The sequence below is a fragment of the Coniosporium apollinis genome (genome assembly GCF_000281105.1).
Source record: "Coniosporium apollinis CBS 100218 chromosome Unknown supercont1.27, whole genome shotgun sequence".
In the NCBI taxonomy this organism is placed as follows: Eukaryota; Fungi; Ascomycota; class Dothideomycetes; genus Coniosporium; species Coniosporium apollinis.
The window spans coordinates 312,705-340,138 of NW_006913289.1; the positions used below are offsets into that span (position 1 = coordinate 312,705).

At 54.6% G+C, this 27,434-nt stretch overlaps 10 protein-coding genes across 10 annotated transcripts; 4 read left to right on the forward strand and 6 right to left on the reverse strand.

Moving 5' to 3' along the window:
• Positions 1-4,599: 4,599 nt before the first annotated feature.
• W97_05540 (uncharacterized protein) lies at positions 4,600-8,734 on the reverse strand (the record flags this gene model as incomplete). The annotated part of the gene is made up of 8 exons (XM_007783569.1): positions 4,600-4,722; positions 5,100-5,240; positions 6,026-6,228; positions 7,477-7,547; positions 7,597-7,616; positions 7,681-7,734; positions 7,791-7,906; positions 8,164-8,734. 8 exons carry the CDS (start codon positions 8,732-8,734, stop codon positions 4,600-4,602), a joined length of 1,299 nt encoding a protein of 432 aa, XP_007781759.1.
• A 426-nt stretch (positions 8,735-9,160) lies between these two features.
• On the forward strand, positions 9,161-10,197 carry W97_05541 (uncharacterized protein; the record flags this gene model as incomplete). Its single annotated transcript, XM_007783570.1, has 2 exons — positions 9,161-9,607; positions 9,667-10,197. The coding sequence occupies 2 exons, from the start codon at positions 9,161-9,163 to the stop codon at positions 10,195-10,197; spliced, it is 978 nt and encodes a 325-aa protein (XP_007781760.1).
• A 374-nt stretch (positions 10,198-10,571) lies between these two features.
• Positions 10,572-11,373, forward strand: W97_05542 (uncharacterized protein; the record flags this gene model as incomplete). Its single annotated transcript, XM_007783571.1, has 2 exons — positions 10,572-10,751; positions 10,852-11,373. 2 exons carry the CDS (start codon positions 10,572-10,574, stop codon positions 11,371-11,373), a joined length of 702 nt encoding a protein of 233 aa, XP_007781761.1.
• Positions 11,374-12,006: 633 nt separating this feature from the next.
• On the reverse strand, positions 12,007-16,143 carry W97_05543 (uncharacterized protein; the record flags this gene model as incomplete). The annotated part of the gene is made up of 3 exons (XM_007783572.1): positions 12,007-12,041; positions 12,097-15,941; positions 15,992-16,143. The coding sequence occupies 3 exons, from the start codon at positions 16,141-16,143 to the stop codon at positions 12,007-12,009; spliced, it is 4,032 nt and encodes a 1,343-aa protein (XP_007781762.1).
• A 631-nt stretch (positions 16,144-16,774) lies between these two features.
• Positions 16,775-17,562, forward strand: W97_05544 (ubiquitin-conjugating enzyme E2 13; the record flags this gene model as incomplete). The annotated part of the gene is made up of 4 exons (XM_007783573.1): positions 16,775-16,830; positions 16,892-16,980; positions 17,199-17,330; positions 17,387-17,562. 4 exons carry the CDS (start codon positions 16,775-16,777, stop codon positions 17,560-17,562), a joined length of 453 nt encoding a protein of 150 aa, XP_007781763.1.
• A 1,833-nt stretch (positions 17,563-19,395) lies between these two features.
• On the reverse strand, positions 19,396-20,135 carry W97_05545 (ATP synthase subunit D, mitochondrial; the record flags this gene model as incomplete). Its single annotated transcript, XM_007783574.1, has 4 exons — positions 19,396-19,425; positions 19,481-19,567; positions 19,651-20,046; positions 20,124-20,135. The coding sequence occupies 4 exons, from the start codon at positions 20,133-20,135 to the stop codon at positions 19,396-19,398; spliced, it is 525 nt and encodes a 174-aa protein (XP_007781764.1).
• A 471-nt stretch (positions 20,136-20,606) lies between these two features.
• W97_05546 (uncharacterized protein) lies at positions 20,607-21,420 on the reverse strand (the record flags this gene model as incomplete). The annotated part of the gene is made up of 3 exons (XM_007783575.1): positions 20,607-20,922; positions 20,981-21,039; positions 21,178-21,420. The coding sequence occupies 3 exons, from the start codon at positions 21,418-21,420 to the stop codon at positions 20,607-20,609; spliced, it is 618 nt and encodes a 205-aa protein (XP_007781765.1).
• Positions 21,421-21,984: 564 nt separating this feature from the next.
• On the reverse strand, positions 21,985-22,705 carry W97_05547 (uncharacterized protein; the record flags this gene model as incomplete). Its single annotated transcript, XM_007783576.1, has 4 exons — positions 21,985-22,041; positions 22,182-22,445; positions 22,528-22,632; positions 22,685-22,705. The coding sequence occupies 4 exons, from the start codon at positions 22,703-22,705 to the stop codon at positions 21,985-21,987; spliced, it is 447 nt and encodes a 148-aa protein (XP_007781766.1).
• Positions 22,706-23,771: 1,066 nt separating this feature from the next.
• W97_05548 (uncharacterized protein) lies at positions 23,772-25,006 on the forward strand (the record flags this gene model as incomplete). The annotated part of the gene is made up of 2 exons (XM_007783577.1): positions 23,772-24,830; positions 24,950-25,006. 2 exons carry the CDS (start codon positions 23,772-23,774, stop codon positions 25,004-25,006), a joined length of 1,116 nt encoding a protein of 371 aa, XP_007781767.1.
• A 374-nt stretch (positions 25,007-25,380) lies between these two features.
• Positions 25,381-27,432, reverse strand: W97_05549 (uncharacterized protein; the record flags this gene model as incomplete). The annotated part of the gene is made up of 3 exons (XM_007783578.1): positions 25,381-26,059; positions 26,129-26,760; positions 26,860-27,432. The coding sequence occupies 3 exons, from the start codon at positions 27,430-27,432 to the stop codon at positions 25,381-25,383; spliced, it is 1,884 nt and encodes a 627-aa protein (XP_007781768.1).
• Positions 27,433-27,434: the final 2 nt, after the last annotated feature.

Consider the following 27,434-nt stretch of genomic DNA (forward strand, 5'->3'; position numbering starts at 1 on the left):
TAGTTTTCTCCGGCGAGTGCGATGGGAGAAGTGCTCGGCTTCAGGCGGCAGGCCAGTACGAGTAGGTATGCCAGTATGCCAGTATCTCCAGTCGAGTCGGCGGGCAGCGGGAAGAGCAGTTGCAGAAAACGGCACCGACAGACAGGAGGCGAAGGAATCCAGTGGTCGGGTCGCTGGGTATTTTAGAGTCCACTAGAATTGGCCAAGAAGGCGCTGCTGAGGCTGCGCTGCCATTCACAACAACACACAGTGCACACAGAGCAGAGCAGGGCAGAGCAGAGCAGAGCAGACGGAGAGGAACCCCACAGACCAGCAGAACCAGCGGCACCACCAACAGCAGAGCGTGGCCGGGACAGCTGTCCGGCGAGCGAGAGGTGCAGCGGAAGGCTCGCGGCCCCCAGGCTAGGCGGCCTCAAGTACGGCCTTCTGGCTTAGCCTTACCCTCAGCCCGCCAAGCGTCCGAGGTTGGGTTCCGGCCAGCGCTGCACTGGCTTTGCACTGCTGCGCTGCTGCTCTGCGCGGCACTGCCGATCTTCGGAACTGCGGCACTGCGACAGGCGACGAGCAGCTGAGTGTGTGAGGGTGCGAATGAGGCAGTGGGTGCTGGTGCCGGCTTGTGTCAGCAGCAGCAGCAGCAGCAGCAGCAGCAGCAAAGAGCAGCGCCGCGGCCGTGTGGAAAACGACGGCCCAGCAGCTGCAGCTGGCGGGAGGAAGGCAAGGCCCGCCGAGCAACACACGCAGCAATCTGGGCGAGCTGACAAGGGGCCGTGCCGACCACGAGAGGCGAGGGCAGGGACACCAGCGGGGATAGCCCTGCTCGCGCGGGGGCCGATGATGACGGCGACGGGGCAGGGGAGCAGGGGCAGTATCTGATAGACAGACACACACGGCAGACGGAGGGCGAGGGAAGCGGATGCCGCAGCAAGCAGTGTGAGTGGACAGGCAGAAGCCCATGCCACGCACGAGAAGTGCGCGTCCGCCAGAAGAATGTTGTATCATCAACCCGCGAAGTACCTTGCCCGTGCGACGCCGTCCTGGCGTGGGCCGTGGCTCGGACGGTGAGGCAAAAACGCCCGACCAGTCGACCAGGGCTTGCCACGCGACTGTCAGTCGGAACAAGCGAGAATGATCTGCCTCTCCTCAAATTTCGCTGCAGACCTTCCCGTGCCGTACCCCGATACCCAATCCTTCCACCTGCTGCCCAGCGCTAGTCCCAAAAGTTTGCCCCCAACTTACATACCTACCTTGCGCTTGCCCGTGCCTCCCCCCTCGCCTCCAACATGGTCTGCCCCCCCAATGCACCCAATGCACCGCGCCGTCACATCTCACACACCCTTAAACTCTGTTCACGGGGAACCGAAGCGGTCCAGCAACAGAAGCTAAAGCCTGCTGTCCCACACGACGTGCCAATCGCTGACCGGCATCCTTCACCGCGCTGCCAGTCCAACGCAACAGATCGCAGTAGGTACCATGGAAGCGCAGATGGTCCAGTCGCAGCCCGCGGCCAGATCCGGGATCTCAGGAACGGCCGGTATGTGCGGTCGTGAGCTCTGGCGTCACCGCCCGGGAGCCTGCATATGACAGGACCAAGCCCAAGCAGGAGCCGCAGCCCACACACTTGTGAGACGGCGGCAGCAAACGGACGCTGAGGAAACGTGCAACAGCCGTTATCCTGGAAGACGGGAGTCTCCACTTGCGCGCTACCCGATCACCAGACTCGCAAAGCCTGGGTTTCGGCGGCGTTGCTTGTTCGTCACTCGGACTCGATCGCCGAGCTGACAGGATGGCCCTTCTAGCGCCCTGACGCTTAGATAGGTAAGGCTGTCCTTAAGTGGAACGGGCCTCCAAAGTGGCCAGCTAGCCGTCGGCCAATCCCAGCGCCGAGGATTGGTTCGCGCTCGACGGTGAGGTTGTAGCTCAACCAATCACAGTCCAATAGAGCCTTTTGGTCAGCCAGATCCAGGGTTGGCGATTTGAGGTGGAGTGGTTCTGAGAAAATTTCTGAGCGATCAGAAAGAAGGGAAGACCGACGGCTGGGCCGTGGTGCAACCAGGGGAAGCGCTGTCAGCTCAGGATGGTGACGTGAGCGTACGAAATGTGGTTTCGAATCAGCGTCGAAAGCGAGGGGTCCCAGCGTGCAACTCCGTCGAAAAGATACGTAAACCCGGGGTGCATCCGGTGTAGGCTTGTGAGCTGGTCAGATAGATCAGCTTCGCCATGATCTGTTGGCCGTTCAAGGGGTCCGGGCGAGTGCTTTAGCCGTTTTGATAGTGGGCAGGTGCTCGGCCCGTACAGTCTTGGCTGAAAGACCGATCAAAGCCGCTTGCTCTACTCTACCATGCTGGTCTTCCTGGCATGCGCGCCATTCTCGTTGAGTCTTCGTGCTGTAACTAACAACGACCCACTCTACGTTGAAGCTGCAGACATGCGCTTTACCGACTGCTAGCATGGCTGCTCAGAACGCCTCCTTAAGTGGAAGGATTAGATCGAAGCTGGATGCACTCGCCTTCCGCGGTTCCTCGCAGTAGTGAGGAATTGAACCAGTTTGTTGCAGTCAGAAGATCAGCATCGCGGGTTTATGGCGGAAATCCCGTTAGCCTTTGGCGCTACGCCGAGTCATCCGTGATAGCGGTCGGGCTGGTAACACCACCAATCAACCGTCCCAATGGCATCTTCGGCTGCTAGCGATGCTTTCGCGTGGCGTAACTGTCAGTGGTGGTGGTGAGTGTTGAAACGGCACAGTCGGAAAGCATTCTATTGCATGTTCAAACTCTTGCGAGCACTCGACGATGCCCATGCCAGACGCCTCCTCGGGAATTTGCAGGACAGGGAAGAGTCGTCTAAACTCATTGCGTCTATGGAAGCAGGAAGTGCTCTTGTTCTGACTCGTGTCGACGGTACACGACAGAAAGATTTTCTGTGACCTGTGTAAAGTTTGTAAGCAGGTAGTTAGGCAACGTCACCTCCTGCAGCCCGTGGTTCTCATCACATCCTCGATGCCCGAGGGGAACTAGGGGTAGGCTGGCGGCGGATCGATGGCTGTGCCGCGCAATCTTGCTACGGGTCGGGGCGTGCACTAAGGATTCCAGCTCCATGAGAGGCGCTGGAAGGGACCTCTGTATGACGAGCAGATGTTAGGCATGCGTGGTCGCACAACAGCCTATGTGTGGAAGAACACTCGCGCGGCGACACCGAAAGAACAGGCGCCGCTTGATCGCACATACGCCGGCTCGAGGTCACGCCTGCATGGCGATGCTCAACTGCTTCCCAGCTCATAGCCGGAAATTTCTCTTTGCCATTCTACACTAATGTCCTTGCAGTGCAGGAAATATCTCTAGATATCGAGGAGCGACGATCCCTGTATGCAGGCTTGTGCTTAGCAGCATCTTAAGCAAACGCGTATGAGCGACGGCGTTAGTCTTGTGACGTTCGTTGCAGCATCGTGTCTGCCCGGTGCCTCGATAGTGGGTCCCGGATTTGCTTCCGCTACGCAAGGGCTTCTGCTGCTCGCACCAGACAAATCACCAGTTTATGCGGAGAGATGTAGAGACACTGCTGCGTCGGCTTACCGGGCACTGAGCAGATGGAAGTCATTTGATCCTGTTCGACTCACATGGAGATCGCAAGTACGTGATGCTCTCACTGTTCAATCCTTGTCTTCGCTCTAGTGTATGCAGCGCAGTGCCTAGCTGCATCCTCTCACCTCTTTGCTCGAAGGCGGGCTCTTGCGGTCCGCCGTCAGGGTTGATGTCGATCAAGCGGCCGGACTTCAGAGATTGAGTGGATGATTAGGGATCCCTTCAACTTACAGGCGCAGCAGCCGAGCAATGTTGATAGAGCGATGCATCAGATCAATGCAGCACGCTCGAAAGAGCGCGTCATCCGTGACAATTGTCTTCGAGGAATGCATGAGGTCCGTACGACCTAACCCGACGTTGCCATGGAGGCGGCCCGTCCCTATCGGCAAATCGACCTCTTCAGGCAAACTTTGCCGGACAAGGGAGGCCTGCGGGATTCTTGTCAGGAGCATTAGCTCGAACTTAGCAGCATCTACTGCAGGCCACCGAAACACTAATCAGCCAGCATCAGGAAACGAGGAAGGTGAGGCTTATGGTCGACACCTGAGGCCAAGCTCTATGTGCGAAGGGCGGGATGAGCTGATGAGAAAGGACGTTGTCGCGCGCATGAGCGGCAGCGGCAGCCCAAAGAAGAGGTGCGGTAAGCGACCTAACCCTCGCCCCTGCAAGCCGCAACAGGCATATCCATGCTCTGGCGCGAGTCCTGCCGCCTTAACGCCGAATGGCTTGAGCTGATTAGCGCTAAAACACTAGCAGGTCACATGATGCAACCCGCTATGCGACGGTCCGCGCCACAAACCGCTAACGAAAACGGAGCCTAGTGTCCGTGCGGTGCGGGTCCTTAGGCCGCAATAACTCGGGTGATGGGAAGCATGGGCTGGCAGCCCAGCTGAAACGACTCGTAACACTTGCAGGAGAGAGGGACGCCTCGCGGCAGAAGCGGCTTATCCTGAAGAAAAGAGTGACTGCTCATATTTTCAAACGGCTGTGCCGCGAGAACTGTCTTGCCCACCACACCCTCTCACTCTTGGCTTGCATCATCCATGCCGGTGTCGTTTTCCTCGTCGTTCTCATCCATGCTGTCCTCTTCATCGCTCGACTCTTCCGGATTGTCAGGCATGACCACGCTGTTCAGATATGAGATCTGCCCACCGTAAACCGTCAGCATTAGTTTCAGCCAGGCGTTAGCAGTCTGATCCGCTGCGAAACAAAGCCCCTGAATTAACAAATAGATATGTATGTTATCGGCACCCTTCCCCGCTCGGGAAGTTCCGAAACCCATCTCGACCAAGGGAGAGTTGTGCTGAATAATGCCGCTCCAAACACGTGATATGGGTTGACGGAGCGGCAAGCTTCCTTTCAGCCCTTGCTGAGATGCTGCGTAACCAGCTCGGCTCAATCAGAAGCAGTGTGCATATCAGGAAGCGAGAAGTAGTCCTTGCCGGTGCTCCGGGCTTGTGAAGGCGCTGGTAGTGTTGTGTGCCAGCTGAATGCGTCAAGTAATGAACCAAGGGGACTCACAAAAGGGACCATGGTTCCAATGAGTTTCGCCAGGTGCTCCAACCCGTTAGGTCCAATCACCTCCTCATCTTTGAGTTTCCTTCCGATCGTAAAGTTTCTCAGGCGGAGGAGTTCGATGTCTCTGTGATCCGCCTCGTAGTCCTAGACCATCAGAGGTTGTCAGTCACTCTTCTCGATTCCTTGTCGGAATGCAACCGCTTCAAAGCTATCTCTGCAGGACCTTTGATAAGATCTAGAATATTTTTGAACTCCGAGACTTCCGTGGCTGAGAAGGCTTGAGGAAGCATTCGAGGGCTCCTCAAGGGGTGCCTGGTTATTCTGCTCCGTGAACTTTTCGACCGTCTTATAGGGGGTGTACATTGCCCTGAATTAGATGGTCGAAAGCCCTCAAGGCTTGCGTTCTAGATTAGTCTGCTTCAGAGAGTAAATGGCCGTGAGAGACATCGAGCCACCACCTCAACTATCTGAGCGTCCTCAGAATGTAATTCTGTGCATTCTTCAGCTCAAAAGGCAGTGGCAGCGGTTTTGCGTCCGACAATTGCCCTTTGATGCTTGGTGTATTCTTGGTGCGCGTTGACTCCAACTCCGGCAACCGCACCTGCATGTACAGCCGAATGGTGCCCTAGGCGTAGCCTACCCAAGTTGAGGAACACCAACACTCAGATTTACCCTTCTTCCTACAGTAGCACCCTCAACTTACTGTCTTTATTTCAAACTTCAGGGCCTGGTTTGACAGCTTTTGATCGATTTATCACAAATTTCACCCTCTATGGCCCGTTGAGGTCGCTGCAGTTCCGAACGCATACGATGCCCCAGTTAAGCCGTCACGGTCATCGATCAATCCAGGAGGGAAGGAGCGATGAGACATCTCACCTCCCTCCTATAGACGCACGGTGCTAACGGACGAGGAGATGTGTTCAACTGACCTTTGGTTTCCTCTTCAGCGCGTTCTCCGAACTCTGACTGACGAAAGCCCGAACCGCCTTCTTTTCGTTATCAACAACACCACCGAAGAACTCCTTCCTCAGTCCGGCATCGGTCAGGACACGTTTGATCTTTTGTGGCTTTCGGTCGATATCGCGTCGCAGAAGAGCGAGTGCCCTCGATTCAGGCATCCACAATCCACCGCCTAGAGCAGGCAACAAGTCAGCGACCGGTCCTTCAACGCGTCGAGAATCTCTCGGGACATCGAGTATAAAGAGTGATTGGTGATAAATCGAATCCTGATAGAGTACTCTTAGTGCTCAGGCATTGGGCACGCCGGCGTAGCTGTCGAGGAGGGCGTAACGCGATGAGCGTTTCCATTTGGTTCGCTCGCATCGAGACGATTCCATCGGCTGCCGCTATTGCGACACAAGTGTGATGTCCAATGGAGGTAAAGCCCACAAAATCGCTCCATATAAAGTGATGAGGGTGAGTCGCTTTGCTGACTCGACTCAGTTGCTAACTGTGCAGTACGACAGCAACGGTGGAGCGAACCCAATGCAACAGTCGCAACTGAGCTCAGGACATATCGCAGCTATTTTCTTCGCACGATGTGCCGTCTGGTGAGATCCAGTAGTTGTCCTTGGAAACTTCGCACTGCACCGGCGCGACCGTGAAGCTAGCCTTCTCTCACGGTCACTACAACCACGAATTGCGTTCCCGCCCTCACCATCGCCATCCTTTCGAACCGAGACCTCCGTAAGCCACAATCGTGTTTTCGCGACTATACTACGGCGCTCTGCCCATAACGCCACGAGTCGATCAGAACAGGGAGATGGGAGAGACAATCGAAAGCTGCCAGGGTCGGTCGAACAACTCCCTTCGTGGATCGTACTCTCGCCTACAGCAAAGGCATTATCGCGTACTACAGGCGATGCTCAAGCTAGAAGACGGTCCAGACGTGATACTGAGGTTGAGGGCCGCGATCCCCTTGCGTAGACAGATGCAGGATTACAATGTGTCGTGCCCAGTATAACTCGCGACAAAAAGACCCGATGTGCTCAGTGGAGTTGAACGTGTAGTTGTCCTCTATGGCAAGATAGATCTGCTAGGATTTGGCTCTTGCGGTTAACATCTCTCGGCGGATTCGTACGCGCAGCTGGTGAGATAGCCGATTCAGAATCCTCAAATGCCCTTGACCGCGCCTATGCGTATAACGCGCTCGGATACGACAGTCGTGATTGCCGGCGCTGCATAACAATCGAAGATTCTCATGGCGCTTCTCCTGTCACACAACGCTTTCCACGGTTCATCCAGGACCTTTGTGACGGACACTCGCAGTCCGTGTCCTAGGTGGCTAGACGGGGAATCCGGAAGGTGTTCCCCTAGCTGCACGTCGCTCGAAGGTATTGCTGGTGCATCTGCTGATGACGGAAGAAAATCGGAGACATACCGACGAAGCTGCCTTGCGGCTGTACCTGCACGTAGTACGCCGCATAAGGGCCTTTGCGACCTGTACGAGACCTCGACAAATTCAGCACATCTACGGGATCTGGTCACAATTTAATCTCACCATGCGGCCGAAAAGTATGTCTAATTTTGGATACGGATGTCAGTGCGCTGTTCAGGATCAAGCACTCATGTTGGGCATGCTTACCTTGTATGGAGTCTGATCCTTGCTAAACCTTACGTCTCTGTATATGCGAAAAACCTATGCATGGTTAGTGAGGGTTACTCAGGCACATACTCCTGCATGATTGTGCTCACAATGTCTTTGATAGGTAGCTCGGGAATGGTCTCATCCACGCTGACCACTTTCTGAGTGAGGCTTTCGACAAAGGAGTTGAAGTCATGCTGTGAGGCTCGATAGTTCGGATCGTTCACTGGTTGTAGGCCTTGTTAGCTACAGATCGCTGTGATGAAGTCCAACTTTGCAGCAAGGCCCGTCCTCTCCCTATCGAGGCATAATACATGTCGACTGCTCCATTGGCTACAGAAGTGATTTAGACTTTGTTGAGAACCATCTGCATTACCCTAATGAGACTTTGACCCGGCATGAGTAGAAGCGAGGCAAGGGTCCAGCGTCCCAATTCAGAGCCTTGCAGAGCTAGTATGGCGCCGACATGAAGGAGCATCTTACTTTTCAACCATTCGCGATCATTGTTTGCACCCAGCTCTTTGAGGAACAACATCGTATTCGGATGAATAAAATCCTTGGAATACGGCTGACGGCCCGCTTCCCTAGCCTTAGGCTTTTTGATGATGATCTGGTTGCCGGGGCCCAGCCCCGTTTTGACCCCCTGCCTCCACAACTCTTCGTTCTTGCTCTGCTTTCCCACTGCTTTGACATCTGCTTTGGGCCGTTCTCTCTTCCTTGGCTTTGCGTTTTCCTCGCTTGAGACATCTGGCTCACTTGCAGCCTCGGACGACAGTTCAGAGGACGCCGCGCCCCTGTCGTCGTCTTCATAGCCTGATTCCTCTTGCTCGGCAGCAGACTCGGCATTAGAAGTAGATTCAGACAACTCTTGGTCGTCGTCCGAGTTCTCCTCGAGATATCTGCTTTTACTTTCACTGACTATGGCCGCAGTCGATGAAATCGCTTGCTTAGTGCGCTTTGGCTGCTGACGGGCTGAGGTTGTCGGCGAAGGAGGACGCTTCGACGAGCTGCGCGAAGCCGTGACGTCTGAATTCGCAAGCGATCGTCGTGCCATGTCCGCGCAAAACTTATTGTCAGACTCGGTTTAGCAAGAAAAGGTTGGTGTACTGTAGTTAATCGGGATATGTTAAGGTTTCGAGAACGCTGCGACGGTCCGTGCGCGATGATGACAAGCTCGCACTTGCGGCCGGCTAGGTAGTCACTTTTCATCGACATCTTTCTCCTGGGTATCAACCAGAAAGTCCTTGTAATTGGGTTTATTTGACAAAGCCAACAAGGTCTCCTTCATCCTTCTTCTGTCATATCACAGCCCTGTCACAATTCTCGCCAAATCAAAGCGGAGCATTAGCGTACATGCTGGTTTCATGCCATAGAGAACAAACACTTGCAGTATACGAACTTATCTGACAGACTTACGGTCTCCTGCTAGCTATCATACTCGGTATCTTTTGTGCACGTCAAGCCATCAAAAGCAGGCCCGATGTCTTCCAGCTTTCTGGCGAAGAAGCGGAAGATCATACAGCAGCTCTCCGTTGCAGGTGAAGAGTACAACGATCTCTCTCCGAAAGGATCCATTGACGAAGGCATCCGTACGCTCATAGACGAGCTCAATAGCATAGATGGCCTGGTAACGACAAGCAGTTGTGCGGGCAGAATCAGTGTGTTCCTTGAAGGTCAGAGGAAGGGAGCATCGGCATCGGCTACAACTGAACCTCAGGGATCATCTCCTTCTCCCAAGCCACTGGCCGGTCCAGGCGGGAAGGGCGGTGGCAGCTGGCTGTATGTTTCTCACGAGGCTCTCCAGCCACCAAAGGTTACATCCAGTACCAATCTCCACTCATTGTTCGGATTGCACGCGAGTCAAGGCGGCTGTGAGTTGATTCATGCGCCGGGCCGGAGATTTGTCCATCTCAAATTTGAAGCCATGGTAAGCTGCATCCGCGATCCCCATGAAAAAGGACATCTAATTAAGCAATGCTACTCCAGATTTTACACCTCCTATGTGCATCGCTTATTGACGCGCAGAAGGTGCTGTCTGCGGCGCTTACTGCCGGGTTCCGCGAAAGCGGCGCTGTCAGTCTGACTTCAACCATTGTCGGGGACGAAACCCCAATGGTAGCCGTTCGCTCAACCGGCCTTGCTTTTGATAGCATAGTCGGCTACGTGACAGCAGAAGGAGACATTGTGTCTATTGTCGACGAACCGTATCTTGGAGCTCTCGTTGCCATAGCCAACGAGAGATTCTGTGTGAACACTGAGAGGATTCAGAGATTTAGATCAGAGATCCTCAAGCAGTACCAAGATTTACCCGAATTATCAAAACATACTTCAGACGACCAGAGCTCTAGCTTAGGCTGGGAAGATGCTGAAGCGCGGAAACAGCGCAAAAGGCAAGAAGGCCTCCAACGTCAGAGACTACTGCAAGCCGAACGCAGGCAGGGGTCTGACGTGAAAGTACCTGACACGGATGCACTTGATAGCGACGCGTCGCTGGCGCTAAATCGTGTTCTCAGCTAAGCATTAGAGCTTCCGCTGCATGTATGCATGGATGGGTTGTGTATGACTAAACACCGCAAAAAGTCTCCGAATGCTTCGAAATGATCACCCAGGCTATTTGAATGTCTCCGAGTGCTTCGGTGATTTATCCAGACCATGAACGAGTGTTCAACTGCTTCAAGACAGAGCAAACACGCTTGGCTTCCTGCGGAAGATGCATTTATAACGCCGCTTGCCGCATGCAAAGAACTCTCAACCTCCATCACCCAACTGCAAATATCACGCTGTTTAAACACCTCCGTCAAAATGTCACTTGCCGCAGCAAACAAAGCTGAGTTTGAGTATATACACATGGCTTCATCTACCCGTGCTTTGCTAACTTGCAAAATAGCAAGATGGCCGCGGAGTATGACCTCAAACCTGCCTTCGTCAAAATGAATGCCCAAGTGACTCAAGCTATCCGTGACCGTCTTGAATGGATTGGCGTTGATTGGATCTCGGATGAAGACAAACCGGAAGATGGCAAGGAGATTCGTCTCCTGGATTATGCCGCCGGGACAGGTGTAGTGTCCAGGGTATGTATCAGTCACATCCATACATCAGTAATTCCACAATTGTTACAGCAGCTCGTAAGGGGCCCAACAACTATTGCCAAGATGTTGACTCTCCCTACAGGCCCTCGGTCCGTATGTCACCCATACCCTCGGCGTCGACATCTCGCCCGGCATGGTCAACAAATTCAACGAGCATGCCCGAAAAGCCGGCCTTGACCCCTCCCGCATCCACGCCATCGAAGGAGACTTGTGCAGCGACCCGCCAACCGTCTCCTTTACCGAGATGCCCAGCACCAACTTCGACATCGCGGTTGTCTGTGCGGGCTTCCACCACTTCAACGACACCGAGTTAGCCACCAAGCGGCTCGCCGAGCGCCTGAAGCCAGGCGGTGTCCTCTTGATCATGGACTTCCTTACTCCTAGCGGAGAAGATGGGAAGGTCCCGGACGAAGTCAAGCACATGGTCAAGGTGTTTGGTTTTGATGAGCCGACTATGAGGCGGCTGTTCGAGGGCGCCGGCTTGGTTGACTTTGATCTTTGGATCATGCCGGAGAAGGTTGTGCTCGAAAGAGAGAAGGATGGGGAGATGATGAGGCGTGAGATAACTGTGTTCTTTGCCAAGGGGAGGAAGCCGGCCGCGTAGTCTTATGTAGTCCACCGCATCTGCAGTTTGTCTCTGGCGGGTTTCAACAAGATCATTGAAATCGTAACCGTGATTCATCTCCGTATCACGGCGTTTCCACCCTTTCATCACTATAATTCCTCATTGCTATGGTGTCCATTTTCAAGTGAAAGGCCACCGAGTTCGACGACATCTCTTATCTGCGGTCTGTTGCTATAGTTCCATACCAACGGTATCCCGGCGTCAGTGATCGATTCAAGATAGACTCAAGGTTGCTACCATCTCACACTCGATACAAACAATCTTAGGCCATTGCAGGTAAGACTACCAGGTCGACGCAACGTAGTAACAGTGAGCATGAGCAGTTGAAAGTCAATAGGTAAGAGTCATCGAATTCAAGATGCAATCCTTCCTCCTGTATCGCTCTGTATGCTGGTGCGGACGGAAACACAGCTCTTTTTGAGTTTTGAATCACGGGATAACAAGAGCAGCGGCGGCGATAGTGTCTTAGCTCTTGACGAATACTTTAAAGACGGTTAAGATTCAAAGCGACTTAAGCTGCGTGAAGGCGGCGCCAGAAGCACAGCTCAAATCTTCCCTTGAGGCCTCAGCATCCGGGTATCAATCGCGCCAAAATTCCACCAAATCCGCCTTTTAACCTTCAAACGCAATAACAGCCACACCCAAGCCTACAGCTCTCGTTATCAACATCCTCACAGCACTCGAAGTGCGCAATATGCTGACAGAGCTCGCACACCAGATGTAACCCCGTGACCCTGGTCCAACAAACCCGACACTCTTTGCCCGCCCTCCCGGCTCCATCTCGTCCATCCCCCACCACCAAACCCTCATACCCCACCATCAAACTCTCCCCCTTTCCTCCTACCGCCTCCTCCATCCCCCCATCCCTCTCCACCCGTCCCCAATAACTCGGCAACCCATCAAACTTCCTCACCTCTGCGCTCTGGATCGGCAGACCCCAGACGCCGAGCAAATTCGCATACGCCTGTCTATACCCCCTATACCTGGCCGCAAGCCCCAGATCCAGCAACGGCGCACTAACACACCCCTCATCATCGAAGCGATCCTGGTTCCGCAGCGTGATTTTTATGGACACGCCTAGTCCGTCGAGCGTGTTGGTGCTGTTTGACAGCGACGACGACGCAAGGAGCGGCGTATCGCCCTCGTCGTCGGAGAGCTGCTCGTGGATGCCGTCGTCCGAGTCGGGGGTTGAGGGGTTAGTGTCGTACGCCATGTCGGCCATGGAAGGGAAGATGGCGGTGCCGCGCCTGGAGGTCGCGCGGCTGGTGGAGCGGCGATGACCACTGCCGGATGGGACATGCACGGCGTCGTTGGTGCTCGCGTAGACTGTATTCGTGCCCCACGTGATGCCGCTCGTGGGCGCGGAGGTCGAGACGTCGCCGTCGGTCGTGCGCTTGGTGTGGGTTGGCGGAGAAGAAGAGGCCGTGATGGAGAAGGGGCGGGAGAGGGAGGCGAATGCGTTGGCGAGGTTGGATTGGGATCGTCGGACGTGGTGGTGCTCGGGGGAGGAGGAGAAGCTCACGGACCCGCCGCCCCGGTAGGTGCTGGAGCGTGAGAGTACGGGCGGCGTGATGCCGTCGGAGTGGGGGGTTGCGGGGTCGCTGGGGCCGGTGTCGCTGCCCCAAGGTCCGTTGGATGAGCCGGCCGAGCCGTAGATATCGAGTCTTTTCTCGAGCTTCTCAGATGGTGCTCCTACATTGGTGGATGAGCCGGATGTCGTTGGTGTCGACCTTAATGGGACTGAGAGTTTAGGCTGGAAGAGGCTCCAAGCAATCTCCTGAGATGGGAAGTAGTCTAGGGAAAAAGCTGGCGCTTGCATTGACATGGGCAAGTGCGGCTGTTGAAGGCGAACCATTGCGTTCGAGACGGCCTCTTTGGCCGCAGGTTCGGCGAATATGCAAGCCAGCATACCGAGCATTTGGACATCACCTAGCTTTTCGAAATGCTCGAACAGCTTGGGGATGAACCAAGACTGAGCGAAGGGATGGTGGCCCCATTTGACGCGGCCTTTGAGCTTGGGATTAGCCACAGCTTCTGCTTCATCGAAAGCAAGGTCGAGGCCGCTGTCTTTCCTCTTGATGCGTACCAGGGCTCGCTTTGCCAGCACGAGAATTTGCTCTCTGCGATGCTGCTGTGGCATAATCTCCAGTGGAACCTCGTTGGACAAGATAAGCTTGCAGAACTCCCAGATGTCCGCCAACTCGTGGCAGCCGTATCCCCTTGCCACGCCTGCATTGTGCTCGCAAAGTAATGGACCATCTCCATAGATCTCGTACTCTTCTGCTAGCGCTCGCTTGGATGGCAGGATATCGGTCATGTCATGGATTGAGATGTACGATTTCGGCTTTACTGGGTTGATCTTGCTTCCCAGACCACTGCCAAGGCCCGTGCTCGAGTTCTGTGAGGTGCCGCGGAACCTCACCATATCGCCACGCCAGGCAGCCGGAGGCTGAAATCGTCCTGGAATGTTGATGATGTCCTCTGAACTGGAGGTGGAACTGGACGATGAGGAGTCCAAATCGCTGGCATTCTCCTTTCCGTTGATTAACGACATGGGTTCTCCACCCAGGGAGCTGCCGTTCAAGCGGCCAAAGCCTTCAAAGAGGCGCTGGCTCCTCGATATCCGGTCACTCCCTCTCAGACTGACGAGGGAGAATAGAGGTTTCGGCTCCGGTTTCGGAGGGAAGAAGCAGACCAAGCGCCCATTGTCCGCCCACACAGCTCCGCACGCCTTAGGCAAGGGAACATTTGCGTTAGCATTGATAGTGCCAATGACATCTGTGCCGCTCATCTCCAGATCCTGCGACCGTACGGTGGCAAAATCGGCGCCCACACCATCTTCTTCATCGCTGGAGCTAGCAATGTCGGCCAGGTCAATCTCATCACCAAGCCAACTGATGCTTTCTTCGAGACCGCGTTCGCCGAGCATGTACCCAATGATGGCGTCTAGAGAACCTCGTTTTCGCGTCATATGGTAGTCTGCTATGGATTGGACTTCCATGTGCATCTTGGCCAAGGTGTCATCGGAGATGACGGAAGACGTCTTTTCGATTGTATACCTGGGAGTTGCATCTCTGGGATAAACTTTGGGGAACTTGAGGTTGATGCGGAGAAATGCTGGCTTGCTGTCAGCACCCCACGGTCCGCTGAGAGCAACTGTTGCGGTCCGGCCAGGCACATCAATCTTCTCGAAGGTCACTTTCTTGTACTTGATGCCAGCTCCCGTGATCTCATCGCCTAGGCTTTCTGGCGTTTCGTATGTCCAGCCTTGCTCCGCAGGTATTAACGACGGCCTCGAGCCAGGCCTACGAGCAGTTCCAGTACCGCGCTCGATCTTAACGCCTTCCATCCAAGTGATGGGATTCATGGCCCTCTTGCTGGCAACTCGAACCTGCATGCCCGTTGACCTCGCTTTGAAGCTGTCTGCCTTTTGATAACCGTAAGGCGCCGGAATAGGGGCTTTGGTCATTCCTGCAGCCTGGAACAACCCAGTCAACTGTTCTCTCGGTTGCTCATCGAGAACTGCTGAATCCTTCGAGACGCGTCGCAGTGGATAATCGTGGTGGAATGACTTGTAGACCGCACCGATTCGTGTGAGATTCAGCTTCCGGCGAACTTCCTGGCCCTTCTCGTAACCGACAGTCTTGAGAACGTCCGCATCGATCTTGTGAAGCCGAAGCTCCCTATCTTTTCCCCACGACACGAGCTGGAAATCCCGATTGTCGACTCCGCCTTCGAGGCCGCCGCGAGTTCTCCACAAGAACTCTTTGACATTATCCTTGTGTCCTCCAAAGGAATACACAGGCTCAACCTTCTTGACCTGCTTCGACCCTTCTTTGAGTCGCCGATCGTACATATGCAGATCCGTATTCTCGCGCTGCGGCATAGCTAGAGCACCCCATCCGAATGGCGTGTGCCTCGCCCGCCATACCGGAAACGGGGTCTCAATCACGCGCTCCGGCAAATTATCCTCCCTGGAGTAATCCCAGAACTTGATAGTCTTGTCGAGACCACACGTGAGAACTCCAGTCGCTCTTGTCCTGTTCCAGTCCACTCCGTAGATCTTGGTCGCATGTGCTTCGATAGTCTTCAGTGGATACGCGCCTTTCCTCTCGTCCCAGATCTGGAGGAACTTGTCGTGCGAGGATGCTACAATGTGCTCGTCTTGCCTATTCCACTTCACTTGGGTTGCTCCGGCGTTCCAGTCCGCAAATGTCATCACTGGCCTGATCGGTACCCGGAGGTCCCAGCAATGAACGAAGCTGTCGACGGCGCACGTTGCAAGTAGATCCGGATGGTGGGCGGAGAAGTTGATGTCAGTAATTGCTCGATCGTGTGCGTGGAGGATGAATTCTATCGGCGCCCGCGGGGTGGACAGCTCTAGATTCCATACCAAAGCCTTCTGGTTTGAGGTGCTGATGATCCAGTAGTCCCGTACCGCAAATGGCGACCATTGTACATCGGCAACCTCCCAAGGAGATCTGTGTGGAAGGTGTCGAGGCGGCGAGTACGGCGAGTCGAGATCTATGATATGCAATCCTTCGCGGCTACAGTATGTTGGTATATCGCCGATATAGTCCTTGTATGGGGTACTTACGATGCGAGCACGACATCTCGGCCACTAGGGGATATTGATGCCGAGCCAATTGCTTCGTTTACACGGATAGACACATCATTGTCGAAGGTGGGACTCTCGTACGCAGAGCGCACAGAGTCCACGACTGAATTCCTCTTCTCTAGCTCTACCATCCTTCAGTGTTCTTTGCCTTCGTGCTCCCCACCCCATCCGGCCGTCTCTATTCCCTTAGCCAGTACTCATACAACACAGGACCAGAACCGGTCTCCACGGTCATGGCGTCGATTGTGCTGCCGGCTGGACCGGAACCCGGCTGTGCGGGTAAGCCCTAGCGGCACGGGGCGTATGAAGCACCTAATTCCTCTGCCGGGAAGGTTCTCGTGCTCAGCGTCAACATCGCCAGATTGTGAAATCGTGAGCGATGGACTTGCGGTTGGAGCTAAGATTAGATCCACACGTGACCTGGCCCGTATCTCCGCAGTGTCACCGATGGCGGGCACCTTGGTTGGCGTGGGGCAGTGACGATACAAGCAATATGTCAATATCAATCTATCCTGACTAAGACCCTCCGAACCACTTGCACTCTGGCCCAACCTCCCACAGCCGTAAGTTACCCCAGCTCTCTTGTTTTCATCCTACACCTTCAGCTCCTCGCTTGACCAGCTGTAAGTCCTCGCTAACAACTTCTCTTACATCCAGCCTTGCCGAGAGAAAGACCTCGAATCCCACGTCCAAGAATCGCAACCAGGCAGGTAGCAGCTGCTCTTTCGGCCCCCCAGCCAAATACCGTCCCAAGTCGTTGCGATGGCCGCCCTCCCCAAGCGAATCGTCAAGGAGACAGAGCGCCTAATGGCGGAGCCGTAAGAATGCTCCGAACCGTACGGACAACAACTGGGCCGGACAGTTGACAAGCGATTGCAGCGTCCCAGGTATCAGCGCTATTCCACACGAAGATAACCTTCGATACTTCGATGTCCAGATACATGGCCCGTCGTCGTCTCCCTACGAAGGTGAGTGGGTTTGAAGATCCACACTCGCTGCACGCACTAAGCCGAACCATGGGTTGGGGCGAAAGCATGATCTGAGTGTTGCGCTGCACCTGTGCACCAGGTTGTGGTGCTCTGCAAAGGCAGAGCAGTCTGGCGACACCGGATACGGCGCTCTGAACTCAGCTCGGCGGTCTAGCTTTGGCGAAACCGTAAGATGCTAACAGGCCATTTTAACACAGGCGGCGTCTTCAAGCTCGAGCTCTTCCTTCCAGATGACTACCCAATGACACCCCCCAAAATCCGCTTCCTGACCAAAATCTACCATCCCAACATCGACAGGCTCGGTCGCATCTGCCTGGACGTCCTAAAGAGTAAGCAAGGCGCCTACCGTGCTAGCACCATCAACCTTTGAATTGACAATGTGTAGGCAACTGGTCCCCCGCCCTCCAAATCCGCACCATCCTCCTCTCCATCCAGGCACTCCTCGGCGCGCCGAACCCAGACGACCCGCTCGCCAATGATGTAGCGCAGCGGTGGAAGGAGGACCAGAACGCTGCCATCGCAACAGCGAGGGAGTGGACGCGGACGTATGCGAAGGCGTAGGGTTGCTGACCCATGCGCCGAAGCTGCGCACGGCTCAGCATCGTGCAAAGCTACCCTTGGCGGGGTGGCGAGTATCGAGTGATTGTGATGGCTACAACGCTGCTCATGGATACCTTAGGACCGGTTTTGGTAGAGATGCATATCAGCGGGGAAGGGGTGAAAATGGCGTTTTTGGGGTCTTGGGGGTGCCTGTAGGGTTGTTGCTCATACTACAGATAGAATCGAGGGCTGTTTATGGACTACAAGGAGTTTGAAGATAGGTTTTGCAGGTCTTCTCGGATAATGAGTGCTGTATCAAAAACTTACCGTGCCTACGCGTCTCGCTCGGAGGATTTTGCCCAAGATGATGGCAAACCGACTGATCGAACAACTTTAACGTTTCTTGTACGAGCCCAGTCTCTACACCTAGAAGGGAGTGGATTTCGGATCTCAAAGATATACAAGAGTGAGAAACTTCGACGTCTATGCAGTAAGTCAGTTCACACATTGCTTGCTTTAGCCAGGAAACGCTGCAGCGCGAACAAAGCACGATGTTCATGAAGAAGTTTTGATGATATAAGTGAGCCTCGGTGATTGCCATCATCAAGTTCACAGAGCACTTCGTTGCATCTATGTGTAGAGCTCCCTCTTGCGCTGGACGTCGAAATGCAACTACGGTTTGCTTATGCTAAGTGTTACTAGCCACGCCGTGAACACATATCCACCCCTGCGGTCCTACATTGTCCGCATCGTTCTACGGACAGCTCTGCTTTTCCAAGTGCGGCAACATTAGTGGTTGCGTATAACGTCGCTCCAGTCTTCCTGTTCCGGTCCCGGCCCCGGTCCCGGCCCCGGTCCCGGTTCCTGTCCTTATCTTGGTTCCTGTCCTGCTGTTCAGCTGGCCTGCTCTCCCACTACCCTGTTCTACTATCCTTTCTATGCCTATCCTACTATCTCTCTGTCCTGCTGTCTTCCCGTTTTGATGTAAGCCTCGGTGCAGTTTGCGGCGTTCTACAGCGGGACCTCTACTGCTCTTTTTAGCAAATGCACCTTTCACAAGCCGACTCTATTTTCGTATAGCTTGCGGGCTACCAGTGCAGACGACCTGTCTCCGGCCGCAAGTGCCGAAAGAGTCGAAACAAGGTATGGGGTTGTACAGTGCTTTCGGTCCTCATATGTCTCCCCAGTGTTATTACCTGTTTCGATTGCTGTCCTCTAGGGCGGGAGGAACAGAGAATGGGGTTCGAACGATTGAGCTGCAGGGAAGGGAATGTGTGCAGCGAACAAGCGCTCGAAATAGAGAAGAATAGAGGTACTAATAGCGCCTCGAATTGTTCCCACCATTTTACATCTTACTGATCCAGTAGCTTGTCCGAGAGAAAGGGCTTGGGAGACTGGTTCTTAAGAAGACATGCTGACATATGATCAGTTACCTTCCAGCGTGGGCGCAAATATCCGAGGAGTAATGATGATCATCTCATGGAAGCTTCGCACAGGATAGTCATGCTCGCTTCGCAGAGAGCTGTGCAAGCAGTGTTCATTGCAGGGGAACTAGCTCGAACCAGGCCATTATCATCGTAGATACGTTTGGGAGACCGCGTGAGTCACTGGCAAGGCCGGCATATAGTTGTGCGAGCTGCTGTGGTCCCTGATTTTCATGTATGAGGTACATGCATTCTTTTGCTAGATCCAGTGAGTATTGGGCGGAGGTTAACAGCTTTTCCTGGGATAGTAGAAACGTAGAAGCATGAGTGATATGAGCTCTCTTATCTCGACATTGGGTTGATGAAAATGCTATGCACAGTAGTACAAGTCCCGGAAAGGAACTGCGTTGAGTGGGCGGTGATGGAGCATCTATAGAACCGATAGGTCGCCAAATTTCTCCTGTTGCGGCTGTTAGCATCCGGCGACTCGACGCTTCGGACAGATGAGATGTTACCTTGTAGCCAGGTACCATCCAGCGACCCCTCGATACCAGCTGTGAAGTGCGCTCATCGATGTCTGGCCGGGCGGCAGCAACCTCGTCCTAGTAGCAAAAGCAACCCGTCAGCATCTCGCAACTCTCAGGATCCCTAGCCAGCAAAAGCAGCCGAGCACAAGTATACGCACCACAGTAAGTTCCTCAAACGGCCTCGCCTCCTCAATGTTCCTAAGCGTCTTCTCCAAATCCTTCAACTCGCTATCCACCACCCCCTTCGTGTCCTCCGCGCTCTTCACAGCCTGCGCCTCAAACGCCTCAATCGCCTTGATCTGGCGCCCAACATCATACGTCGCGGGCTTGAAGCCCTGGAACTGTTTTTCGATCTCGTCGATCACGGCCGTGTTTTTTAGTAGGGAGCGGTAGTGCCCGAAATCGACGGTTTGGGGCTGCTCGGACAGCACCGAGACTTTGCGGCGCGCGTCGTCGTTGCGCTTCTTGAAGGCTTGGAGGGCGGTCGCTGTGCTGCCTTTGAGGCCGAGCTGCGTGCTGAGCTTCGTCCAGTCGAGCTTGAGGGCTGCGCTGCGCTGTTGGGTGGGGTTGTGTTAGCACCAATTGGTATCTGGGTGATGTGAGAGTTCGAGGCGAGGGGCATTGGACGTACTCCGACCGACATGGTGATGGTTGGGGGGTGTGCTGAGTGGAGAGGGTTGTTTGCGGGTTGGATGAGGTCGGCGGTCCTCGCTCACAAGAGTGAGGATGAGGGTCACGTGACCGGCGATCTTGGGCAGCGTCAGATTTGGCAAAACGCGAAGCTATCGTTGTCGCTGTCAGAGGAAAGCGCTAACGTTGGCTAGAGCATAATTCACTGCATGGCTACTGCCTCTGCCGCTTGAGAAAATTGTTCATGTTAGTGTCTTGTGGAGGAAAGGATAGGCTATCACGTTGGAAGCATGTCTGAGCACTATGATTGGCAAGGTAGCTTCGAGCGACATGCTAGCGATATCATGCTTTTGAGGTTCCCAGCTCCGCTCAAGCACACAGCTCTATCCGGCATTGAGATACACAGAAACCATTTTCAGCCCGCTATGCACCTCCCGCTACCAGATCCGAGCCAGAGCACCGTACGTATCTGCAAAAGCCCGCCCTATATGCTAAGAGCCATGATGGAGTTGACAATGTCATTGTCGTTCTCCTTGAGCGCCTTGACAGCCTTCTTCCTCGACACGCTCGCCTGCTGCATGACCAGTTCAATGTCCTTAGCCTCAAGACCGGAGTCGTCGACCTCCTCTCCGTCGTCCTCGTCCTCGTCCTTCTTGTCGCTGGTGTCGACGGCCTTGCCCTTGTCGCCGTGGTCGTGGCCGGCGTGGTCGCCGCCTGCGGCCTCGCTTTGGGCGAGCTGCTGGGCGGCGGATGCTTGGGCTTGGGAGTTCAGGTCCTCGATCTTGGCTTCGCCGAAGATGCTGGGGTGGTGTTAGTAGTTGTTAAGGAGCTTCACCGAGCTGCAGGTGCAAGACTTACATCCAGGTGTTGCTTGAGGGGGACTTGTAGACATCCGGCTGGTTGATGACGAAGAGGATCTGTGATGAACCTGTCAGCAATTGTTCGGCCGCATACAGTGCCTGTGGTGATGCTTTCTAATGCTCAAAGCACCCAACAATTGGATGCGCAAAGAGCTGGCGCCCAATTCACTGATTCCGGGACAACGCTCAACTCACATTCTTCGGCCGCCTAAGCGTGACCCTCGTGATGCCCTCAACATGCTTCAGCCCAAGCTTAGCAATGGCTTTCCTGGCCTTTTTCTCGTTGCGCGAATGCACCGCGACCGATGCACCGGCCGGGATGGATGCATCGCCGCCCGCAGCCTCGACTTCGGAGTCAGAGCTCGAGCTTGCGTCCTCGACCTCGGCGCCCTTCTTCTCTGGCTCGTCCGGGAGCTCTTCAATGCGTGGGTTCGACATGTTGTGCGGTGTGTGTGATTTCGGAGAGGCTGTGGTTGTTCAAGCGTGTCGGGTCGGTTGTGCTTGGGCGAAATTAGGCGAGGCGGACGCCATCATTGGACGCACATTCACGTGAGGAGCCAAGCGTGAAGCGCAATGTTCAATGCATCTTCGAGAAGGTCACAGTTGGTGGATTAAAGTGCTAGCATTGCGTAAAGTTGGATGTTCAATCCCGTTTTACAATTCATGGGAGAAACCCAAAGCGACCGAATGTGCGAGACACATATCTGAGCTGATAGGACTCCAAGCTGTATTCGTGCCTTATCAATTCCTGCCATACCTCCTGCAAGCTAGTGTGTGGTGAGATAATACACGAATCGCAGCAGACAGAATACACAGCGATGTATAGGAGCAGTACACGCGCTTCAGATGGAGATGCCTTGCATTGTTGACTACCCATCTTGGATGCTGACTGTAAAAGGACGCTGTGTGAAGGAAGCTCAAGACTCTCCCCTGAAGCGAGAGGTCCTTTGCAATACTGTGCCGTAAACACCAAATCTGCCCCCTCAACCATTCAAGAACCCCTCATGCCTTTGCCGAAGCACGAACCTTTGCAAGCGACTTCTGGACCTCGAAGCGGGCCTGGATAAACAATCGTTAGCACATGCCTGCGTTAATTAGTAGAAAAGAGTGTAGTGTTCGCCTCAAACGGAACCGAATGCGCAGGTCGGTGACGCATCCTGGGACTTGTCGCAGCAGTGGGCAACGTGTTGAGTACTGACCTGCTTCCTCAGCCTCATCACCTTGAACTTCTCGAAATCGTTCAACTGCCGGCGCTTCGCCATGCGGTCCCGGTTCTTGGCCCATGCACTGTTCTCCCACTTGCCCTCGACCTCCGCCTTTTCCCATGCAGCCTTGACGGCGCCCGAGCCTGCACCGCGGGGAAGCTTCGCAATGACAATCGGTGCGAGGGATACGTGTGAGAGGGCGGCGGAGTGACGCGGAACGGCTTTGGAAGGGGTGTCCGACGGGCCATCAACAAGAACCTTGAAACGCTGTGAGCGCAATGCTTCTTTACCCTCCTACGCCCTGGTTCGGCGGCCAAGTGAAGGACTACGCAGAACTCACGCGCTTGTGGTCTATTATCTCGACGATGACAGCGAGACGTCCCTTGTATGGGCCGGTGCTGAAGAGAACAACGCGACCCGTCTCGACCAAGCGCCATTGTGAAGTCTGGTAAACTGTGAGCGTGGGTTCGTTTGCGTGTTCGGAGGGTTGGATTTACTGAGATGTCGGCGTCGCCCATCGTGTCCGTGGCCTAATGCTGGATTGTTAGCAGAGTGACCTTCGATGGCCTATTTCGAGCGCCCGATTCCCACAAGATGGAGCAATCCGCCGCGAAGCTGCCTGCAGTAATGGCAATAGAAGCGATCAGTTACTCACTTCTGTGATTCGGGCTTGGATGAAGAGTTGTTGTTGCGGGATGTTCGAGGTGCCGGCGTTAGCAGATGGGCGTGCGGTTGGAATTCTGATGTCGTGGGTGTCTCGCTTAGATGCCAAGCCCGACGATTTTCTCCCTCGCCAGCTCGCAACTTCATCTCTTCCTTCGAACAACACCAAGTCTGCAGCGTGATTGCTGTGGAGCACCGCACACTGGTAAGTCTCCTACATCACTGCCAGATATTTCCGCTCTTCGTGATGAGATAATTTGCGACTGACTCCAGTGACCGGAGGCTCCCGCCAGAGCCTCTCAACGGCGCTGGAGCCATGATATTCAATCTTACATATTCTGACTTCTTGCCAACGTCTACCTGTTCCTTCTGAACCGCCTAGCTCTTGGAAGCGGTCGCTGACTTCTGTACACAGTTCACACATACTCATAGGGCCGAGTATCCAGATTAAAGTTGAAAAGATACCGGCTACGGTAGTCGCAGCCTGTAGGTTGAAACTCTTTAGTGTAAGTGGTGTTTTCGCCTTACTCTGCTTCGTTACCTCGTTCGCACGATATCCAATGATTAAAAAACATACGCACTAGATAGTAACTGACCCTCCAGGGTATGATTATTCTCTTACACCAAGATCACTGAGGATGTTCCACTCAGCCTTAGCAACACTTTGTATATCACTTGAATATACGTACTGACTGCTTCTCAAGGGAACACGAGTATCCTCGCCTCTCGTTGTCAGGTTGTGCGCACATCGTGGCCAGTTTCAATAGCTATAGAGTCAACCGCCATCTTAGGTAGATCAATGCATTTGTTTGGTTGTTACGGTACCAACCATCATCCAGACTTCATTTCTGTATCACTCTCGTTTTTCCTGCCTGCGACACACAACACTAAGACAACAGCCCCACGACAACAGCCTGCACCATGGAACTCACTCCGATCAAAATCCGCGGCAAGCGGTCCAATACCCCGGGATCCAAGAGAGGCCGAGGCCGTCCGCTCAAGTCCGCTTCCACATCGGCAGCTTCTTCAGCGGTCTCATCTCGCGCGAGTACCCCGGTTTCAACAATATCCAAGGCTTCTGTCAGGTCGGCTAGACCATCCACCGCAAAGCGGCGGAAAACAGCGAAGTCTCTGTCGCGTCTCGAAGAGTTACCCCTTGAACTACTACAGATGATCTTTCTGGAGAGCATGAACATCGCTCTGCCTCGCAGCTCCCCTCATCTAGCCGCTATGCTTTCTGATGAGCACACACGCCTGGAATTCAGCCTTCGGGCATTTTATTGCAACGGCTTACTTCTGAATGATACCTCCGCGGACATGCCAAGGCTGCATTCTGAGCTCCTAGCCTGCCGCTTTTTCACCTGGTCCTATTTCCAGGTGATTCTACGCAGAGTTCACGAGCGATACGTCAAGGAGCACAAACTGCTGGACGATGAACATCTCTCAGCCTGTTCAAATATCTTTTGCCCGCACTCCTTTTTCCCAGTCGCCGCAGATGACTGGAAAGCTGATCTCTGGAAGGTTGAACATACTCCATACCTTCAGATGGGTGCATTTCAGATACCCGAGAAAGTTCTCCATGGACCCTGGACGTCTGACAAGGTCGAATTCCTCTCCTTGCTCGTCAAACTGGACGGCCGCGTTGATTGGGAGTACACATCCATGGGCGAAGTGGCTACCCAGGGTCTCTATGACGCCATACAACAGGGCTCAACAGAAGCGGTCGCGGAGTTGTTCCACGAAAACATTAGAGTCATACCCAAAACGGAGATGGTACGGGTAGCAGTGATGGACTGTGGCTTCGACGTGGAAATGGTTTACTTGTTGCTTTGCCATGCAGACTGTGACGATGGGGACGTCGATTACTACGACAGCAAGCTGTGGGCTTGGATAGAGCATGCTAATAGCAGTGGAGATCCCAAGGGCGCATTGCTGAGGGAGATGTTGCTCCAGGCTGACAAGAGAGACCTGCGGTATGCGGTACGTTCACAATACAAGCTGTTGGACTTGTAGAGTCATCAGTCATACAGAGATAAGCCAGAATATGGATCTGTGATGTCTTACCTATGGCGCCATCGCTGACAATTACGTTTCATTAGACCATGCTCAGGAGGGAACGCACCGGACTGCCGCCAAACCTACACAGGATCGTGTAGAAGGGGCTCAGAATATCTGCAAACGGTCATTTTGCTTTTTGCTCTGCATATTAACTTCCTGGGCACAACGCTAGGTGAGGAACAGCGTACTGGAAAGATCACTAGCTGGTTCCGCTTTTTAGAACTACCTCGGCTTCTCTCGTATGAAAAATGACGGAGGTATGCTACATGATCGGCCTCGATTTATCTGGTGTCTAGTTGTACAACGCTGTATACTACAAGAAAGTGGCCGTGCTGTGCCATAGACAAAGCCTGCGCAGCTTGCGAGTAACGCCGGCGCTATGCACAAGAACGGTCCAACCCCGCTCCGTCTATGAAATGGCGATGAGATGAGATCAACAGAACAAACATACAATGAGACAACTACCACCAGCTTACATCGGCTTGGGCGTACCCACATGGGCAGGCCACTCACTATCGCCCATACCGCGATTCTGCGGCTCCTGCCCTCCCGTCACTGTCCCCAAGCCCACCGCCGCACCAGCCGACGCCCCAAGGCCAGTCGCGGTGCTTATCCCGCCAGTCTCCGGGTCCCCGACACCTGGGGTCCTCCTCTTCCTTAGCGGCGTAGCCTGCAACTCCTTCGCCTTCCTCCACCTCTCAACCCTCTTCTCCGGCCCCCTCAACCCCGCCACACTCGCGCCCACACTCGCGCCCGGAAACGGTCCCACGCCCGCCGGCGGCGGTCCCAGCGCCCCCGGCCCTCCACTCCCAATACTACCATTCAACCCCATACTCCCAACATCCCGCCAACTGCCCCTCCCCCGTGCCCTGGGCCCTGGGCTCCCATGCTGATACCCCTCGCCCCACATGCTAACGCGCTGGACCTTGCGGAGTCGGTTCAAGCCGACGGAACACACGATGGCGGTGAAGACGGCGCACCAGGCGGATACGCCCCAGAAGCCGAGGTCGGACTCCTCGATGAAGTTTTTCAGGTTCATGCCGTAGAGGGCTGCGACGAAGGTGCCGGCGCCGAGACCGAGGGTGCCGATGCTGAATTTGAGGTCGAGCAGCATTAGGCTGTTGCGGTTTGCGTCAAGGATGGCTTTTACGCTGGGGTGGGTTAGCGGTTGCCGGAGTCGAGACGAGGGGGGGGGTTTGGAAGGGAAGGGGATATCTTACATCTCCTCGGTATTGCGGATGCTGGAGACCAGGTTCTCGGCCGCCTGCACGATTTCATCGGCGACCTTGTGGTACGACTCGAGCAGCAACTCCACCTCCTCGTGCTCCTCCTCCGTCCGCTCTTTCCCCGCCGCCTTCTCCGTCAGATACATGGCCGCGAGGTCATCATCCGCCTCGAGCAGCTCGTCCAGCGCGTCCCGCACGAGTCGCGCTTTCTGCTCAAACGTGCCCAGCTTCTTGCTGTAGATAAGCAGATACCTCAGCTTATCCCTGTCAATGTCCTCCTCCAGCTCCTTCAGGACCCGCACCACAGGTTCCCTGACGCCTTCGAATTCGCTCTCGAGCCCCGTCGTCACGGAGATGAGGACGGCTTCTAACGCGCGGAATTCGTAGGGTAACGAGCCGGCGCTGATGCGGCTTTCCTTTTGCCGTAGCTTACCTTCGAGGTCGTACATGAAGACCGATTGGGTGTAGGAGTCTGTCGAGCCGTAGGCGTCGAAGACCAGGACACGGTTGTATTTTATGAGGACGCGCAGGTGGAGGAGGTTGAGAAGGATGGCGGAGGGGCGTACGAGAATGTGCGGGAGGAGGGAGGAGTCAATCTTGCGGAGGTCGCGGGGGAGGAGGCCATACTGTGCGTAGGGAATGTCAGTATCGGAGAACAAAGGGTGGTGCTGATACCGTGGCATCGCGGCATTTCTATGATTCTCGCATTGCAAAGGATAACCTACCTTGGCGATCAGCTCGCTCTTCTTGAACTCCCCGTTTACAAGCGTCACGTTGCCATTCTCATCGAATTCCGTGCAGCGGAGCTTGAGCTCATTCGCGGGCCGTAGTAGTCTCCCCAAACTGCCATTGTCGTCAAGGAAGCTTGCGAGAGGCGGGAGGTCATCGGGCTGGAGCGAGGCTGCTGGTTTCCGCTTCTTGCTGCCGAATATATTCCAGAAACTTGATGCTCGGGTAGTAGAGAAGGTACGGCGAGGACTGCTCGTCGCTAAGCTGCGATGTGCCGTTGAAGGCAGGATCTTGTAGTTATGTTGCGAGTAAAGGGGTGGAGATGTGGTTTCGCGGGTGGTGCGAAGCGGCTGGTGCCCGTAACAATGTCGTCGCGCAGCGTTTGCATGCGAAGGAGACGGACTCGAGGCTGTGCTAGTCGAGGCAGCGCGTATGCTGCCACCCACTAGATAGCTGGTGCGGCTTTTCGAAGCGCTCCGTGGCAGGCTTTGCGCATCGGTCTGCGCTCGCAGAAATCGTAGTAATGTCGGCGATGGCACTGAGATGGATCCATGAGATATGGGCTTCATAT